Source organism: Tamandua tetradactyla, chromosome 4 (assembly GCF_023851605.1).
Source record: "Tamandua tetradactyla isolate mTamTet1 chromosome 4, mTamTet1.pri, whole genome shotgun sequence".
Lineage (NCBI taxonomy): Eukaryota > Metazoa > Chordata > Mammalia > Pilosa > Myrmecophagidae > Tamandua > Tamandua tetradactyla.
In genome coordinates this window covers 65,426,897-65,447,589 of record NC_135330.1, presented here as the reverse complement: position 1 = coordinate 65,447,589, position 20,693 = coordinate 65,426,897, and the positions used below count along the sequence as shown (strand labels likewise).

Below are 20,693 nucleotides of genomic sequence, written 5' to 3'. Positions count from 1 at the left end.
ATCCTACGGCATAAAGACCAAACTTCTTGTCCTAGCCATGATGGCTTTTGATGATCTACTACTTTCTAGATTTCTTAAATATGTTAAATAGAACATTAGTTCTGTGGGATGCTAAAAGCATTACATGAGGAAAAGTGTTCTATAGTCCAATTAATTTGGAAAACTCTGGTTTTCAAAAAAAAAAATCAAACAGCCTTCTTTGATTTAACTAAATATCCTAATGGTTATCCTGAATCAGGAGGAGAAAAACCTGGTATGCAGTGTTTCCCAATCTTATTTGGCCATAGAATCCCCTTTCCGCTGAAGCCACTCCCAAAGCCAGAGTTTTTGCGTGGCACACACTCTAGAAGACACTGTAAGCACATCTCCCAACAGAAACCGTGGCCCAGCCTGCCTTGCTCAGGCCTTCCGAGGCCTAAACAAACTGCTCAGGTTCATAGATTCTGTTATTACTTAGTTTTGATGTATGACCAGTAGAAATGATGTAGCAATAATAAATTTTAGAAAATATAGTTTCCTACTTAGAAGACTTGATAAGTCATTGAAAACCTACTCGAAGTAATAATTGCATGACAATAAGCTTTCCTAGATAGTTTTGAAGTTAATTATAAAACATGGCCACAAAAATAATCCTACTTAAAAAGAGTAAGAAAAATAAGATACTTAGAAATTTATACGTTCTATATGCAGTGAACCATTTAATGAGAGATGCAAAGTAACAACTTGAATCAGTCATGCATCTCTCTGGAAGGGGATATTGAATATTTTGAACAGGTTACCTCTTCCCAGTAACATCTGTTGGGTTAAGGTACTTCCCATCAAAATCCAAACATTTTTGGGGGGTAAGGGATGGAAGATTCTATAGTTTATCAGTGAAAAAGGACAAAAGAAAACTCCAAAATAGTCTAAAGAGGGAGAAAATGGAACTCAAAACTATTATAAAGCTATAATTGTAAATAGAGTACTCCTGGCTTATAGAGACAGGAGATCAGTGGAACATAATCCATGTCTCAAATCTATGTCAGATATCTCTAACATCAGTTCCAGTAAAGAAGAATTGAATGAGGAAACTATCTGGTAAAGGAACCTTTATATAACGAAAGTAAAGGCATGGTTTACTCAGAACAGGTGTCGGAAAAAGTGACTGTATAGAAAGAAAAGCGCACATGTGGTTATGTCATACCATAGCAGAAAATAAATTGCAGGTGGATTCAGATGTTTAAAAAGTAAATGTAGGAATATATCTTATTTCTGGATAAGAAAACATTACATAGCAAAACATTGAAATCCAGCAGTTATTTAAGTAATCATGAAAACAAGACCTGACTGGGAGAAAATATTGCTTGAACAAATGGAAAGGCCTATTAGGTTTGTGAGTGAGAGAACACTATAGTAAAATGTAATTTTCTCACAAATTAATTTACAGATTTAAAGGCAGTCACAGCATGATTGCTTTAAGGAAATGACAGGTGAGTCTAAAAGTCACCTGTAAAAACAAAAAGAGAACAGAGGGGAAAATTGTAAAATATTATAGGCAGGTGATTCTTGCCCTACCAGACACTCAGGTAGTATTAAGCTATGCTAATTAAATACAAAGTGAATTGTGATGGGAGATCAATGAATCAGGAATAGGGGTCCAGAAACACAACACATCCAGATACATTCATTATTTGATATATGAGCAAGTTAGAATAAATTGGAAAGGCACTTAGCAATATTTATCAAGTATCTTAAATACTCAGACACTTTCTTATAATTTTAAGAATCTATCTTAAGGAAATAAGTAGAGGTAGGAAAAAATTTATTCAAAGGTGTTCCTTTTAGCTTTATTTATTATTAAAATAAATGTTCCCAGTGCCTGTCCATGTAAAATGAACAAATGAATAAATTAACGAGAAAGCAACCTAAAATTTTCACAACATAGACATGTATATTTTTGAATAAGAGATTATTAAATAGCTAAAGACAACATGATTTAAAGTCATAAGAAATACATGCATTAGGCAAAATTTAAAAATTACGATAGGAAATTATAATACAAAAATTCCAGTTTAGCAATAGAAAAAGAAAGAATAAAGAGAAAATATCAGATGGGAATATACCAAAATATTTGCAATATGACAATTGGGATTTCTTTTTTTTTTTCTCTTCCAGATATTCCAAGATATCTTATTCCAATTGTCATCATTGCAATATTCATTTCGTATAGCATGTGCTTCTGTGTTGAGTTTCAGGCAAGAAGGCAAAAACTTTTGCTACATTTTGGTCAAGGATACATTTGAACTTACCTTTCTCTGGGTTTTAATAGCATGCACGAAGTAACAGTAACCAAGAGGAGAAGAAGTACTGAACCTACAGATAAACCTAGAAAACAAAAAGTGAATATCACCTGCCAGCAAAGCCTGGTCTATAGTGTTCTTTAACAGATTGTGGGAACTTTCCCTAGTGGTGGGGACAATATTACAGGACTTTCACCATCACTTCTCAGCCATAAACCCTGAATTTCTGCATATTCACATTTGGCCTTAGGATTTGCCTGATTCGATCTTGTCTACAGTTAATCTAAAGCATTGAACACATGAGTACAGGGCTCCATTCAGGTGTCCGTGGAGCTTTCCTGTTCCTTTCGGTTTCATTAGTAACATTCTTGTCACTGAGGCAAAATTAGGGGCACAGACCCCAGCTCCCCTGTTTCTAGAGAATATACGTTTGACTCTCCATTGTAAAATATATTCTGCTACAGCACTGAATAAACCAGCCTATTATGATCATACCAAATATCAAGAGTTAATGAAAACTGGGCGGGCCACAGTGGCTCAGCAGGTAGAGTTCTCACCTGCTGTGCTGGAGACCCGGGTTCAATTCCCGGTGCCTGCCCATGCAAAAAAAAGAGTTAATGAAAACTGATCTTTCAATTAAATAATTGGACATAGCTGGCTGTTTTAATCATTTACCGAACTTTATCTAAAAATGACATTTTTAAAGTGTGAAGTGCACACAAAAATACCGTTAAAATGTCAAAAATTATAATTGTCAATGAATTAAAGTGAAAAAAATAGTACCCACATAGGATGTAGGGCTCTAATTTTATATATTTTTATAAAACATCATGAGAGGTTTTCTCAAGTATTTAAGGAAACTTACCAGTAAGGAGAAGAGCAACTGAGCCTAAGGAGAACACAAAATCATGGAAATATCAGTCTAGTCACATAATTCAATATAGCCCAAAGTTAGCACTCAGCTCCCTTCTGAATCTATTTTAAAAACTTATTGGAACCCTGGTTATACCCACTTTATCTGCATTTCTTTTATACTAATTTACTACAGTTTTTTTATCACTTTAAGTAGATGGCATAGGATAGTTGGTTCACATATGGAAAAACCCAATCTATCCTAACTTTATGATCAGCGAGTTCTCAAGTTAGAATGCAAATATTAACTATTATAACAGGTTAGCTACCATATGTTTGGAGCCCCCTGCCAAATCAGTACGGACTTTTACTTCAAGATTCAGCAATCAGGGAAGTCTCAGCAGCAACTCCTTTCAAAATGTAAGGTTTTAGTTTTGCATCTGTGCTCCTTTTACGTTAGTGCTCCTCTCTATTTTCTGTTAATTATTTCCCCCATCCTCAGAAAGTTTTGCTTCTTCTAGGCCAGACCGTTGACTTGAAATTTTTTCTGTTATTGGTCCACTGGTCACAGACCTATCTCAATTTAAAACCCAGGAGTCCCCAGCCTTGAGGTGGACCCCATCTCTTCTCTTTGGTCAGCCAGGTAAGGGTTGCACTTTCCCACTCGAAGCCCTTGCACTTACGGGATTTGCACACAGCCAGGGGAGGGCTCCAGAGCTGATCATCCTGGCACTGGCTCTGGGGACTTCCTTCTAGAGTATACCCATCTTCACACTCCACGTTGACAACAGCTCCATACTGATACATTTTCCCAGGCTCCAGCCCCTTCTGGATTCCATTCATAGACTCTGGGGAGCTACAGTTTACCTCTGAAATGAAAGGAGACCGATTGAAGCTCTGTCTCATTTTGACTTTTACCAAGGTAAAGAACCTGCCCTTAATGGAAAGATTTAAGAAATCAATGTATTTCATTCTCAATAAGCAAGATCTTGCTGAAATAACATAAGACAAGATCCTAGGCTCTTTTAGTGTCAGCTACATAGCTCAATCACGTTTAGGTAACTTAAGCCAGATTATTTTCTTGCTTTGTGTTTCCGTTTCTATGATGACAGTGTAGGATAATTTCAATACCTTCTTAGAGAAACGGTGAGGACTGAATGGGTAAATATTAAGTATTACTCTTACTCTCCAAGACTTCATAAGTGCTTATGCTTCCTCGTTTCTTCTTTCATCTTTTCAGTATAGGGGTCAATCATGTGAGCTCTTAGTTTGAATTCTAACTCTAGCACTTCCCAACTGTGGGACTCTGGGTAAATGACAGCCTCTCCAGGCCTCTGCGACCTTGTCTGTAAAACATGGATAAGAATGGAACCAATCTCATATGTCCCCTAGGAAAATTAAATCAGATAATGCGTGTCAAGTGCTGTACACCATGTGTGGCATATGTAAAAAGTGCTCAATAAATATTAGATTACTACTTGTTTTTCATATGTATTGTTTATGATAACAAAACAACACTTTGAAACTTTTATAAAATATTCACCCATAGTCCCACCACCACTCGGAGAAAATATACTCCAAAGATCACTGTGCGTTTGTTAGTATTTTGTCAAATGCATACTGAACCTAAATGTAGCCCCAGTGTAAATACAATTTGTGCTTTAGTTGTTGCATTTACATAAACACCTCAACTTTTTATATTAAATGACTACATATGTGGCCATGCACCAGATAAAACATAGCCTAAGCCATTTTTTCTTTTTCTGGGGTGTTGAGATGTCTTCCAATCAATATTCTTTTTGGCTATTTTAAGTCGATAGTACTTGACTGGATACCTAGATAAATCTATTTGGAGCTCAATTTGACTTAAAAATAAGAAAAGAAAATGGACAGTGTACCTTTACAATAAGGGGCAGGTTGGCTCCAGTTTCCCTCATGTGTGCAAAGAAGGAGGGCCTCTCCCACCAGCAGGTAGCCTTGGTCACAGCTGTACAGGACTGACATTCCAGGAGAAAATCGAGCAATGTTTTCACCAGTGTGTTGGCCATTGGGGATCTCAGGTGGATGACGACAGCCTAAGGAGGCTTAGATACCAATAGAAAAGATTCAGCACAGAGGAAGGCACTATCTCTGGTTGTCAGGACTAGAGAAGGAAGGCATACAACAAGCCAACTAGCTGGTATCTTGAAATATCCATTAATTTCACCCAGACCTAGGGATCTGGATTTCCTATCTCTATTATATATAACCAAAATAAATTTATCAGAAGTAAGACAATGAAACATCAGTAGAGGCAGCCCACAATTTTACTCTATCAGCTAGCAGTAGTCTTTTCTTTGCCCTTTAAATAGCAGCCAGGCTACAGTCTAAGGCTCACACCTTCAAATGTGTATAGGACACAGGAAGTGAAGCAGCTCAGGAATGGCAAATCCTTTTAAAAGTGGCAGTCATTGCTCCGCCCAAGTTGCTGATGCTTTTCAGGAGAGCAAAGGGGCTCTTATTGTCACATGTGCTCTCTATTTATCTTGGACTGTGATGGTGGGTTTCAATTAAAATAAGACTACTGTGCTGGACAGACAAAACAATTCCGCGAGCTGAATTCAGTGCTTGGGTCACCAATTGGTGGCCTCAGCTGTTAAAAATCACTAACAGGAATAAAGCCGCCAAATGATATATACAAGTTCCAAGAAAAACAATTCAATAGTTTGGTGAAGGGCAGCTTCACTTTCCAGGACACCCAAAGTTCTCTTTCTGGCTGGTATGATAGCCTTAAATATAAAATTATTAAGCAACATTACTACCAAAAATTTGCAAAAAGAAAAGTTTGCCCATTTTTCTTCCAAATCCATAAAAAAAATGCTTTTGGGGACTCTTGATTTGGAAGTTAACCATTAACTTTTCACGACTTCCACATGCTTGGAAAGGAAAATGTAAAAAAACGAACAAACAAATCAGGTAAGTAAGGACATGAGAAAAAGCATTTACCTTGTGCCATAACCTAACTGTCTCAGTTTCTAGATGCTTTCTCTTTAGGCACAATGGCAGGTGGATATTCATAATGGCAAGTGGATATTTTTCTTTATTCTGTGCAACATTCAATACTTTATCCCTTAAGTATATCTTACCCCTTTTGATACAAGTTGGTACACCTGGAACCCATGTATTATTGGTATGACACCTAATCAAGTGACTGCCATTCATGATGAAGCCGGGATTGCAGGCAATATAGATGATGTCGTTGTGGGAATATGGAGAACGAGTTACATTTAGCTTGTATCCATGCTTGACTTCGGGGTTCGGGCAGTGAGTCACAGGAGGACGTTGGAGGCACTTTGGAGGAGAGCCACTCCAAGATCCGCGTCCTTCAGCATCACTTATGCACTGTAAATTTTTCTCTCCCTGAAGATAGAATCCTCGGTCACATTCATAAGAAACTTCTTTTCCATATAGAAAGTGTTTTGCCATCATACCTGTGTGCTTCCCATTGAGCATCTTTGGTAGAGGTGGGCACTGAATAACTGCAGAAGAGATTTAGGGGATTCTCCTTCAGCTAGTACATCAAGTAGGGAGGTCTCCATTCATGTACAAAGGAAACTATGCAGCTGTAAGCACTTCACATAATCAGAAATTTGGAAACTGGATTATGCTTTTTAAAAAGAGCTTTATTAATTATCTAGTATGTGTAATGCATAATAATTCCAAAAAAAATCAGAAAACATAGTAAAATATTAAGAGAGAAAGAAATATAGCTATGTTCCCAAGGCCTAGAAATACAGGCTATACATCTTTTTTATCTTTAACAAAATTGTCAGAAATATGGTCAATATTTTGTTCTTACTTGACAACTTTGTTTCCCAATACCAATACTGACCAAACATGAAGACTATTTCATCCTATTCATACTGAGGAAAATGCATAGACTGTTGAGGTAGCTGTAGACTAGCTCTTCAGTGGCCTGCCCTGAGCTAACCCTCCTACTACCACCATCAAGTTATCTTCCCACTTACCTTTACAAAGTGGAAACTTCTGGAACCAAATCCCCTTTTCAGCATCTTGACACTTCTGATAAGCATATCCAGTCAGCTGGTACCTAGAGATAAATTATAATACAGTTTCTCTTCCCAGTATCACAAGTCTGCAACCCGGCCTCCTCAAACCACAATTACAGAGGTGCTTCTAAATAAAAACATTGGCAGACAACAGTTAAAATTCTTGGCCTCCCAGGAAAACAATAAGAAAACTAATTTAGACTCATTGTCACACATAGCAAAGCCATTTCCATGTAACGAAAGGACTTCAAACTCTGTGATACTAATTAGGCCTTTGGAACCTCATAGTCTCGGTGAGTGAGATCATGAAGAATCTCTAACTCTCTAAATCTCCCTTTAGAGATTCATCAGGATAAACTGAGAGGAGTTAATGCACAAAAGGTAGTAGCCCTTTCTCAGAATGAATCATCGCATACTCACCCATCTTGACAGGACATATTAAATGGCACCACAGACTCATCCAGGACCTCTTTAAATTCTCTCACAGGCTTACATGATGCTTCTAGAGGAACAAAGTGGGAATTACTGATAGATACTTCATAGCAAAGAGAACGACAACTCTGGAATTGAAAGTACCTTCACACCATGGGGCAGAAGGTCTCCAAATTCCTGAAGGCATACACTGAATGGATTTGTCTCCCACAAGCAGGTAGCCAGGGTCACAGGTGTAGGTGACAGTCATTCCAGAGACAAAGAGGACCCTATCCCCACCTGTGTGTTGGCCGTGGTGGATCCCAGAAGGTGGCTGGCAGTCTGAAGAGAAAACTCCCCACATAAATATGAACAAACAATAATTTATACCAAAGAACGTTACATATACAACATTTGACAATGGACAACCTGAAACTTTTACGCCAAAGACGACAAAGCTCTAATGTATCCCTGAATGCTTTCTACTCTTTTGAAGAAACCAGGCACTATTAAAAAGGTCCTTTCATATTTACGCTGAACATATCACAGACTCAAGGGAACATTTACACAAAGAACATACATGACTCACAGAGAACATTCTATTACAGAATGGAAGGAAAAGGAAAGCAATCTGTGCCCCTTGCCTTTTTTCCATAACTCTAGTTTTGGGCGGAAGGAAATAAATAAAAAACTCACTCTTACTCACTCATTCACTCTTTCTTGCTCCTTGAGTTCTTACCTTTTTCACAAACTGGTACTTCAGGTTCCCAAGTGTTATTGGCTTTGCAACGAATCTGACTGCTGCCCTTCAAAGTAAATCCATTATTACACTTGAACGTCACAGTGTCGTTGTAGAAATATGGGGCTTCCCTGCCAGCGATCTTGTATCCATTTACAACGTGAGCATGTGAGCACTGAACCGCGGGGAGGGAAAGTTCACAGAGAGGAGCAGGGCCACTCCAGATGCCCTGCTCTCGATCATTGCTTAAACAAAGGATGGTGCTCTCCCCAATGAGGTTGAATTTCACTCCACTCTCCGGCCCGGGTTTACATGTGTAAGTGACTGTGGTTCCGTATGGAACATCTTCTGAGGAGCTCCCCGTGTGCATCCCATTGAAGATAACAGGAGGCGGTGGGCATGTGATTTCTGGAGAGATTAAAAGATACCGTAGAACTCTGTTGCAGTATTAGACACCAAAGGATGGACATGAAGCTATCTTCTGGAGGACATAATTGTGATTATATGAGTTATCTCAAAGGTCATTATGCTTGTAAAATTCAATTTAAACAGATTTCACAGGGCAGATTTTTTTTCGCAATGGAAATCTTTGTTAAAAGTGAATGTGTTATTCCCAGGGCTTGCTCATGTAAAAAAAAAAAGTGAATGTGTTGATCGATATCATATTGTGAGGTGGTAGAGAACAGTAGTAAATTACCAATTGAAAGAAGAATTTTTTTTATAACCAATAGTAGAATTAAAGGCATGGGGGATAGAATTATGATATTTTGAGTTCCATCTTTGTGCTGAAGTGATATGATAGTTGATACAGTCATCCAACAATGTTTATTGTTAATTGAGCACCTACTTTGTGACTAGCAGTTTTCTCATCTAGGAAGTAGAGACAGTACCATTTAATTCTAACAACTTGGAAGTCTGTCTGCTTATGCCAGTTTCAGAGATGAGGGACCTGAGTTTTAGAGAAGCTAGGTAAATCTCCTAAGGTCATACAACTATTAAACAGAAGAAACAGAATCTGAATTCAGATCCAATACCAATGTCCTTATTCTCTCAGTATACTCAAAATTAAAGAGGGTGACTCATATACTCATAGCCATCATTATTCTTATCATCCTAAATCAGGAAAGACAATCAGTAGCTGAGTAAATTTAACTTAAACTGATTACTACACTTTGAAGTAGAAAGAGGTTGACAACAGAAAGACATAGCAAAACTCTGCAACTATAACTATTGAAAAAGTTAGCAAAACAAAATCTAATATTCTTACTCTCATAACATGGTAAAAGAGAAATAGCCCAGAAAATGCATAGCTCTCACATTATTTCATGCCCTCTGCCCTTTTTGCTACTCACCTTTACAAAGACGAATCTCCATAAACCAAAGAATTGTGCCTTGACACAGTTGATAAACACTCTCATCTAACCGGTACCTAGAGACAAAAAGTCATGTCATTTTGCCATCTTATGACCAGTAAGCAAGAGCTGTTGGCTCAAAAGCAGACTCACCACCTTCAGGACAAGCAACAGGAACAAAACGCAGCCAGCGGCAGTGCCATCTATCTACTGCATGGGCAGAGTTTCCATGCACGGAAAAATAGTATTATCAACAATTCCATGAACACATATCAGGGAAGGGCCTTTAGATAAATTCCTAAATAAAGGTTGCAATGTGCACTGAGAAGCCAGACATGGGTCAGGCTGAGATGGCCCTCACTCACCCTTCATCACAAGAAGAGGTAACATCTGGTCTAATAAAATGATGCTGGGGTTTTTTAAAGACTTTCTCTCCTATAGGTTTACACTCTGCAACTAAGAAAAGAGACCAGGATAAGGAATCAGCTCAAGGCAATCTCAAATATCAACAAAACATCTACACTGGAAGCCTGGTACCTTTGCATTGGGGAACTGTGGGTTTCCACACCCCCTCAGAGGTACAATGTATGAATTCTTCTCCCACCAGCTCATAGCCAGGATCACAGCTATATTTTATGGATGTTCCAGGGTCAAAGCGGACCATATATCTTCCTTTGTATTGCCCATTGAGGATTTTAGGAGGTGCCTGGCACTCTAAAGGGAAGGAAAGGGGAAAAAAAAACACTTATTTTTGTTAACAACAAAAAAAGGAAACTAAGCCAAAGAAGTTGACATTAGGGCTACAATTCCATTCTGTTGCATGGTGCAGAAGGCAACTCATAGCCCAGTTTGGGTAATTTTAGGTCAGTGTTGCTCAATCTGCTTGTCTTTCCTGCACTTTGGCTGCTGTAGATTTTGTTGTTTGCAGTCCGTGCTGTAACTGCCCTCCTTTCTCTTCCCTTCTCAGGGAATCATCTTGCACGCTTTTAACAAGAAGTGTTTTATACCCTGGGGTGGGGCTTTGCTGACTTCCTTTTTAAGACTCACTATCGATACAAACAAGCACTCCCCGCCCCTGAAGAAACAGGCATCATAGGAAACCCTCATGCTTTTTCCCCAAAGACAATCTCACAAAATGAAACAATGGTAGGGGCAGAAGAGGAGTTAAGAAAGTCCTCTTTGCAATTTTTACCCACTATATTTAGTATAAATGAAGGGAATGGGAACTGGAGAAGACCTTGCTTAAGTGTATATACCCTTCCTCTAACTTTTCAAAAGGAAGAACCAGTAGCAACTTTTGTGAACATTGGAGCACCCACCCTTTTCACAGACTGGTGCTGACACATCCCACGTCCCTCGGACAGTACACCGGATTTGCCTGTTGCCCTTTAAGGTGAAACCAAACTGGCAAGCAAATACCACAGTGTCGTTGTAAGAGTACTGGTCTTCCTGCCCAAATAATATATACCCATTTAGGATTTGTGGTTGTGGGCATTGAACTGTGGAAATGGAAAGTTCACAGCGTGGGGCAGGGCTACTCCAGATTCCAGTCTTCTCACTATTGCTGATACAACGGAGGGTGCTCTCCCCAATAAGGACAAACTTCACTCCTTCTTCCGGGTCAGGGTCACAAGTATAAGTGACAGTTCTTCCATATGCAAAGTTCACTGAAGTACTGCCTGTATGTCTTCCATTGCGAATGGTAGGAGGTGGTGAGCAGAGAATTTCTAAAAAAATTACAGAGACATATGACAAGATTGTGGGCGTATTGCAAACAAAGAATGCATCAGATGTTGTTTGGTATCACTCATATCCTAGGTTCAAGGACAGTAATATGTGAATTCCTAATGAATCCATCAAGGCAGATAAAACAATATAATTTTTTAATGCTATCATTTTTAAACTTCATTACTGAGTATATCTACTTTGTTGATCCTTAGATTTTTTTTTTTTACAAATAAAGTGTCTGTTATGTGACTGATGTGCACTCAGTTATGAGAAGGAAAAGACTGGGAACCCTGTTTTAGTTGAGTAAGCCAAGACTAGAAAGGTAAAGAAGGATAATTCCCACAAGACCATGTCCTTTTAAGATTTCTAGGAGAGATCTTAGCTCTACAAAAGTCTGTCCAGTACTGTTGAAACCGAAAATTTTAATGAAGCTGAGAATTTCGTGTCCTTTTGAACCTCTGACCAAACAACTAGTTGTAAACCACAGTTTCCTTTACTGACCGTCACATACTGGCATCCTGGTCCAAGCAGCGCGCTGACCAGCAATTACACACTGGCTAGAAGGCTGGCCTCGTAACCGATACCTGGAGATGGAGGATTGTAGGTGTCACCCAGAACTGTTAGGCTGTTTGTGCTGCAGAAACCCCAATTCTTAAAATACAAGACAAATTCACTTAATTTGTTCATTTGTGTGCACCTATGCTTTTCATAGGAATTCTCTCTCATGACCTCACTCAGGCTATCCAGGCAGTCACAGAGGAGGCGTCTACAGGTTTCACAGTTCACGCCAAGCACACATAAGTCAAATGAATTCATTCCCACAGGCCCAACTGACACTCACCCTTCGTTACAGGAGAAGTTCATCATTTCGCCAACCCGAAGACTTAGAGGCTCCTTTACCTGCCCATTGGGAAACTGTCTGAGGGGTTCGCATCGCGCCTCTAAGGAAGCAAGCCCAAAGATGAGCAAAGCAAGGCAAATAACAGAACGGCCCGAATTCTTAAAGCGGATTGTAAATGTAGGGTACCTTTGCATGTGGGAGGGTCAGCACTCCAGGCTCCTGAAGACAGACAGTTAATGGTTTTTTCTCCAAGAAGCAAGTAACCAGGTTCACAGCTGTAAGTCACAGAAGATCCTGGAGCAAGGGGACCGCCGTCCTCCCCTGTGTGACGGCCGTTGGGGATCCTGCGAAGTGTTGGACACTCCAAGGGGAAATCTTTATGCACGTAAAAAAAAAATGCCATCAGGTTTAACATTCATCGTGACCTAGATTCTAACTTAGGAGCCACATCCAAAGAGTAACAAGTGATCTGTGGTACCAATGGTCATTACTTCCAACTCAGCGTTTTAAAGATGAACCAGTTGTGGTTTATTGGCATCCATTTCATAGTCTGAGCAGTGTGCTAGTTTTCATTTTTATTTATATCTTATATTTGCCTTATTTAATTACCAAAAAAGTCCACTATTGGCCATACTCTTACCATAGCCATAAACCTACTCTGCTCCAGAAATGCCATGTTATCCTCTGGGGGATTATCCTGCCAGCCATTTATAGTTTAGTTGGGTCATATATATGATACACATACAAACACAAATATTGTACGTAAGTGTGCATGCCCAAGATATATTATTCAACACTTTGCTTCCTTTGCTTAATAATCTGTTTATGAGATCTTTCCATGTCAATATATATAGCTCTACCTAAATCTTTAGAAAGGCTTAACTTTTTCCATAGTATGGCCACTCCATTTTGTGACTGTCTTAAAAAAAGACCTTCCCTATATCCAAGATTTATATATATGAGTACATATATATATATATGTATATACACATACACATATATACACTTACACACATTATATGATGTTTAATCATATATATTTTGTAACAATTTAATAGTTTTTCAGTACTTTAATCCATCCTCAATTTTATTTTTATTAAGAAAAGAAATACTTAATTTTGATGTTATTATTTTTGTCAAATATTGCCAATCCCTGTAACTGTATAATTGAAATTCAGATTTGGATTCCAGCAGCATCATAAACCAAATAAAATGAAACATTTACAGTAGTCCAGATTTCCCACATTATCTGATTTGCAATGTTTATTGCTTGGGAGGTGACTTGGGAAAATAGTGGATTGCTTTAGAAAGTGGTTACAGAGACTCCTGAGGGCAGGGCCCTATCATTTGAGCCAAACTGTATTAACAGCTATTTATAGATGAGTTTTACATCCATTGAGTGTGTGTGGGGTTTTTTTTGCCATTAGAGCCCACATAATTCTCATTGTAACAGTAATGCAGACAAATAGTCTAAAACCATCGAACTCCCCTAGCCCCTACTAAATTTGGCTCCCACCCTATGGAACTCCTTATTCCATGCAATTATCAGATATGTTCAATTACATTTTTCTGTATATTTTAAACTCTTTTGCTCAATTGATGTTTGTCGAATGAATGTTCATATTCTTCTAGGACAAAAAAAAAAAACAAAAACAACAACACAGGAACCTTTAACTTTCGCCCTTTCCCCGGCTTCCTTTTCTCACCCTCCTGGTTCACACATCCACGTGGCTCCTTCTGCAGAATGATACACAACTTGATCTGCACAAAAACTCAAGGACCCCCTCTCCACTCAGTTCTATTCTTGTACTCACCGCTCTCACAGGTCGGCAGAGGGGTGGGCCCCCAGTTCTTATTTCCTTGGCACCAAACGGTTTTGTTTCCTTTCATGGTGAAGTTGGCAGAACAGGTAAATGTTATAGCATCACCATGTCTATAGGGTGGTTTAGAGTCTTTATTTCTGTAACCCCCCAGTACCGTGGGCTCAAGGCAAAACACATTTTTTTTGTAAACTTCACAGACAGGGGCAGCTTTATCCCAGATTCCATTCACATTGTCTTTAGTTACACAGAAAAGGACTCTCTCTCCGATGAGGCGAAAGGTGTGTAAACATGTATACATGACCACGGTGCCCACCGTGACGGTATCAGGAAGACTGCTTGTCCGACCATTACTGATAGGAGGAGGAGGGCCACAAGAAATTCCTGAAAAATAGAAAAGGAACGATGTGGACACCCTGATCATGACCACTGAGCTGAAATATATATGTATAGTGCAAACTGCCACAAAGCAACAAAAAGATTCAAATTTAGATAAGAGATCCAATGGAGGTCATGTTACTTCTTCAGAGACAGACCTGGACGTTTTATTTATTTATTTATTTATGGCATGGGCAGGCACCGGGACTTGAACCCAAGTCTCTGGCACGGCAGGTGAGAATTCCGCCACTGAGCCACCGTCACACCACCCCAGATATTTTAATAACTGATTTCTTACTCATCTTCCTGCTGATCCCCAAGCTCCTAGGTTCTTATCTCTCACTCGACCTTCCGTAAAAAAATTCAGTACAGGACTAAGCACAATCCTGACCCCACACTAACAATGAAGCAACGTATGGAGCAGTTGTGAGTGGAATCAATTTTAATAATGAAACAGAAGGTAAACTTAGCACATAAAATAATGTTAAAGGCATTTATATTATATAACAGGTAAAGACATGGCAATTACCTGCTGATTGTATGTGGGGAGGCACCCTGGACAAATGAAATTTCGGTCCGGGAGACCAGATTTCATATCCCCACTGTCATTCAATGGCTGTGTGAACTTAGTCTTACCCTCTCTAGGACTCAGTTTCATGATACCATTCAAGATATCTCAGAAGATTGTGGTGAGAACCCAGGGAGATGAAGATACATGAACAGAGCACATACGAGACCCGGAACACAGCAGTTACTCAATGCCTGTTTTCAATGCACATCTAGGGCTCCAGGCAATGTGACCACATTCAATCCTGCTAGTACAGATACTGCAGCCTGACTACAGGTAATTTTTCCTCCCTGGATGCTGGGCCCTTTTGAAAAAGCCACTGAAATAATGACCTCATACTCTTCATGTACTTTCCACATAGGCATGAGGGATACTCATTGTCTATAGCTGCTTTGGAACATCCACATCCTTCCTGAGTGAGTCTCAGAATCAAGAGAAAATCACCAACCTCCAGAACTTCCTGTTAATTTCCACTTGACTCCAAGAGGAGCGCTTCACTAGAAGGAACTGGCATAAGACACAGCCAGACCTTTAGGACATTAGTCTATACTCACTTATAGTAGGGGTAACTTTGGAAAGCCTCAATAAAATATTTAGTCAATTGAATAAATTTAGTCAATTGAATAAATTATTTATATAAAATAAATATATAAAATATTTAGTCAATTGAATAAATTTAGCTAGCACTTTTGTTTATGTTTTTTAAAAGATAATTGACTATTTAATGAAAAATAATAGTGCATGGTACAATTTAGAAGTAAATCCAATTTTAGAAGTACAACATAAATTTTTAACAATGACATAGAGGTTGTGGGGAGAAAAATGAAAGATACATCATGCTAACAGTAATCAAAAGAAAAATAAACATTAGATTTCAGAGCAAGGAATATTATCAGGAATAAAAAACGTCACTTCTTAGGTTAGTGGAGTCAATTTATCAAAAGGACATAAAATTACTAAATATTTATGTGCTTAATAACATTGCTTCAAAATACATGAAGTAAAAACTGATAGAACTGAAAAGAAAAATGGAAAGAATTCATGAAGACATAGATTTCAGTATCCCTCTCCAAATAATTGATGGAACAAGTGGACAGAAAATCAGCACGAATACAGAAGTCTTGAAGAAAACTGTCAACCAACTTGAATTAATTGATATTCATAAAACAAAAAACAGGTATGCAAACATTCTTAACAGCTTTATTTGTAGTAGTCCCAAACTGAAAATAACATACATGCGCATCAAAAGAGAATGCAGAAACCAATTATATTATATGCATATAATGGAATACTACTCAATAATAAAAAAGAATGAACTATTGATGCATGCAACATGAGTGAATCTCAAAAAAGTTATGTTGAATGAAAGAAACTAGACAAAAAGAATAAATACTTCATGATCTCCTTTATATAAAACTCTAGAAAATGCAAACTGATCTAAAGCGGTAGACAGCTAATATTTAAAATATATAAATCACTCCACCAAATCAACAGGGAAAAGACAGATAATCCAATTTTAAAATGGCAAGAGAGTTGAACAAACACATCACAAAAAAGAAAATCCAAGTGGCCAATAAATACTTGAAAAGACACCTCACTAGTCATTGAAAATTACAATGAAATACTACTTCGCCCATCAGAAGAGCTAAAATTAAAAAGGCCAAATGTATGTGAGGATGTGGATGAACTGGCACACTTGTACACTATTTGGAGAAGTATAAGCTGCTACCACTTCTTTGGAAACTTATCTGGCAGCATCTACTGAGCTAAATGTACACATGCCATATGACTCAGCAATTGCACGAGTATGTGCACCAGAAGACATATACAATAATGCTTATAGCACCATCATTTGCAATATCCAAAAAATGGAAACAAACCAAATGTCCACCAACAGTAGAGGCATAAATGAACTATGGTCTAGTCACACAATGGAATGCTAGGCTGCTATGAAAATGGATGTGGATGAATCTAATAAATACAATGGTGAATGAAGGAAACCAACAAAAGGATACATAATACAGGATTCCATTAATTCAAAGTTGAAGCTTAAGCAAAACAGCCTATGGGTTAGAAGTTGCCTTTGGGGAGGAGAGGAGCACTGACTGAGGAGGCAGTGCCTGCGTGACTACTCCGTGGTAATTCAACGCACAGACACTTACTATTCTGGGAATTCTTTTCCAAGTATTTTACTCTTCAATTAAAAAGTAAGAGAGGTAAATCTGCAGATCTGGATTTAGGAATAAATTTATCAATATAAGTTGTGCTGAAGAAAAACATAAAGACCCATCTTAACTTAGGGAAAAAATCAAAACATGAATTCCTCAGTTCAGTGGAAGAAGTTCAGGATGATGGAACTCCAACCTCAGAAGCATTTGCGCATGTAACCAGTGAAACTGGAGCACAGGAAGCTCAAGAAGCTGGAGTCGAACACCTGTTACAAGACCAGGCACTCTTCCCAGCGCATTACAAACCAGGTCCACGGTTTGAAGGGACTGAACGCCAAGCTTCTGGGTATCAGGAGCTACTTGGAGGTGGCCACAGGCAAGCTGCCCATCCTCCACCAGACCATCTATCAGCTGCAGGACGTCTCCATCCTGCTGCCGGACCTCAGCCTGCAGGAGTCTGCCAAGGTGTTTTACCTGAAAACCAACGACCAGATGGTGGTGGTGTACTTGCCCTCAGTGGTCCGTTTTGTGGTCACCCTGCACAACCTCATCAACAAAAAGACTGATAAAAAGGATCCTTGGTATTCCGTACGCGAAGTTCATTTCCATTTCAAAGGAAAGCACAGCAATGCTTACTGCAAGCACCTTGGACATGAGATGCAGATTCCTTGGATTCAACCGAGTATTCTTCTGCAACTAAATCACCTACACCATCACCATTATTGGGGAAAATATCTTGGGGTTTTTCCATCTTCAGCCTGTGCTTGCTGCTCTGACCTGGCACTGCCATGGGGCCAGATGGACAGACGAACGGATGGACAGAGAGGCCTATGGCGTTGGGGGCGCATGGCAGCATAGACCCCACTTCCACTGGGTTTTGTTTTTAGAATTTATTTTATTTTTGAATAATGAATATTCCGGTGCTTCAGAATTCAAAGAATTCAGAGGATATACTGGCAGAAACCTTCCTGACAAATGCCCATCTGTGTTTGCTCTCTTGTTCTACACAAATGGCTCAGCTAGCACTTTTGGTCTGCATTCCACAACACACAGGAGAGTGACATGAATATGGCCAAAGCACACACATGAACACAATATTATATTTGATGAATGCATGGGAACACACCAAAAATCAAGGGGCAAGGTCCATAATTTGATTATTTCTGTTTTCTAGTCACATTCACAGACAGGCAACTTATTATTCCACAGTACTATTATTCCTTCTGGGTCACACTGACTAGAATATTTGCCATTTAACTGGACCTTAAAAAAATAACGGCTGACAGATTGTCACCAGAACAAACCAATTCCCCGTTTCATGGAATTAATCAATTCTCTCAAAGATATGGCTTTCATGACCACTATTTTTAAGCATTTCTGGCTTAAGGAAAAAGTCTAATATTGCTTGTGACTCTGCTCAGATAGGGTGTGATTTCAGACAAGTGGAAAACATAAAACAAAACAAAAAAATCCTAACAATTATATTCCTTTTTTGTATTATCCCTTTCCAAATGTCAAGCTTCTTTTGACAATCTAAAAGGGGAGAAAATAACATTATTTCCCAGTAAAGAAAACGTCAAATACCTAATTCTCCAAGTTTACCCTAAAACTCCTTTTACTGAACCCCCATCATTTATTTATTTTCCAGAACAGAAGTCTGAACTTTTGAACAAAAGCTCTGCTTTCTCAAATGATGGAGGGGCAATTCTCAGCTTTGGCTGGCAAAGCAAATACACACTTGGAGAACGCCAATAGGATTTGGCTAATGATGGAATTCTTAACAAAATGGAGAGAGAGGAAAAATTAACACTCTTTAGAAATCACACATTGCAATCATATCCAGCTAAGTCTCAGGTCCCGTTACCTCACACTCATCACAAATAAAGGAGACCTCTGCCCCAAGCTGGAGATTAGGAGGAGGCACCACACAGCCATTGAGAAGCTGGTTTGGAATGGCATCATATGATTTCACTGGGGAAATAAAAGAGACAAGGCTGGCATATGAAGAGGCGTGTGTTAGTTTTAAAGCTGCTGGACTGCAATATACCAGAAACAGAATGGCTTGTAAAAAGGGGAACTTACTAAGTTGCAATTTTACAGTTCTAAGGCATGAAGTTTCCAAATTAAGGCACCAACAAGAGGTTACCTTCACTCAAGAAAAGCTGATGAAGTTTGGGGTTTTTCTCTCTTAGCTGGGAGGACAGATGGCAATATCTGCTAGCTTTCTCTCTTGGCTTCTTGGTTCATGAAGTTCCCCCAGGGGCGTTTTCCTTCTTCATCTCTGAAGGTCTCTGGCTGTGTGAACTCTGTTGGTTCTGGTTGCTCTGTCAGTGCTGGTGGCTCTAAAGCTTTTTCCAAAATGGTTCCCTCTTAAAGGGCTCAAGTAAGCAACCCCACCTTGAATGGGGGGAGACATGGAAACCATCTAATCAAATGTTATCACCCATAATTGGGTGGGTCACATCTCCATGGAAACAGTCAAAGAGCTCCCACCCAGCAATAATGAATGAGGATTAAAGAACTTGCCTTTTCTAGGGTACAAAACAGAAACAGTTACATTTCCTCAAGATGGAGTAGAGTACCAGGCACCTTCACATTTGAGAGCTGTGTGGCTCTAGGTTACCACAAATGTACATTGCACAGGGTTAGTTCCAGTGAGAGTTCAGCCAGGGTCACAGCTGTAGGACACTTTCTATCCAATTGGAAAGAATTCCTTATCCTTTTTTTTATAGTTACCATGATGGCTATGTGGAGGTGGTGGATACCCTGAGAAAACGTAGGATCAGAAGTCCTTTTATTCCTGAAATAAGAACGATCTTCTCTAAAACTTAAGCAAGCTGAGGGTTGGTAAAGGCGGGAGGAAGGTGGAGAGGTCACCTTTCCTAAGGCTAAGGCTCTTTTGGGTGAGATAGAGTGGGGCTAATATGCATTATTTTTTAGACATGATGAACCATGCAACTATCTGCATTCCCTACTTTGATCTATCCCAAGAAACATACCCACTTATCATTTTCCATTCATGCAACTAAAAGACATCCTTTCACCAATAATGTAACCAAGGGAACCACACTTTGTCTAATATTTTCACCATCAAAATCACTCTCTTTCTTCTTGCTCCCAAAATAAGGTTGATGGGTTTCTGTGCCCTGTAGAAGAGGCTCCCATTATTGACAGGTTTTCAGTGTCAGACATTTCTCAGTAAGAGCAGGGGGATGGAGATAGTGGGAGGGGATGGAGATCAACCTACATACTGGCCTTCTTCTAAAAAGGCTACATTTTCCATATGCAAATGTATAATATCTATACATTTTGGATCAAATTCTGGCCTCCGCCAAATTTGTCCAAATCACAAGACCAATGGGATTCAGAATTTATTTTATCTTCACTTAAATCAAATCTTATTTTTATTGTCATAATTTTATGAAAAAATCTGATCACTGGCTTTGTATTACGTTTTTAAAGTGTCTTCTAATTTCTCCTATATTAACACAGTAACAGTATAATTAGA

General features: G+C 38.9%; 1 protein-coding gene across 3 annotated transcripts in view; it reads right to left on the bottom strand.

The window, feature by feature from the left end:
- CR2 (complement C3d receptor 2) overlaps nt 1-20,693 on the bottom strand; it is a 36,931-nt gene that overhangs the window by 6,182 nt on the left and 10,056 nt on the right. The window contains exons 2-18 of one of the 3 annotated variants that reach the window (XM_077157656.1): nt 14,066-14,455; nt 12,438-12,626; nt 12,252-12,351; nt 11,912-11,994; nt 11,002-11,409; nt 10,220-10,396; nt 10,048-10,138; nt 9,683-9,759; nt 8,331-8,738; nt 7,757-7,933; nt 7,601-7,682; nt 7,139-7,221; nt 6,257-6,649; nt 5,030-5,215; nt 3,815-4,000; nt 3,145-3,168; nt 2,289-2,364 (exon numbers count right to left, since the gene is read on the bottom strand). In XM_077157656.1, coding sequence (XP_077013771.1) covers nt 2,289-2,364; nt 3,145-3,168; nt 3,815-4,000; nt 5,030-5,215; nt 6,257-6,649; nt 7,139-7,221; nt 7,601-7,682; nt 7,757-7,933; nt 8,331-8,738; nt 9,683-9,759; nt 10,048-10,138; nt 10,220-10,396; nt 11,002-11,409; nt 11,912-11,994; nt 12,252-12,351; nt 12,438-12,626; nt 14,066-14,455 — 3,130 coding nt within the window. Of the gene's footprint in view, nt 1-2,288; nt 2,365-3,144; nt 3,169-3,814; nt 4,001-4,046; nt 4,478-5,029; nt 5,216-6,256; nt 6,650-7,138; nt 7,222-7,600; nt 7,683-7,756; nt 7,934-8,330; nt 8,739-9,682; nt 9,760-10,047; nt 10,139-10,219; nt 10,397-11,001; nt 11,410-11,911; nt 11,995-12,251; nt 12,352-12,437; nt 12,627-14,065; nt 14,456-20,693 lie in introns of those variants that run through there. The other 2 variants (XM_077157657.1, XM_077157658.1) reach the window with 2 other exon arrangements.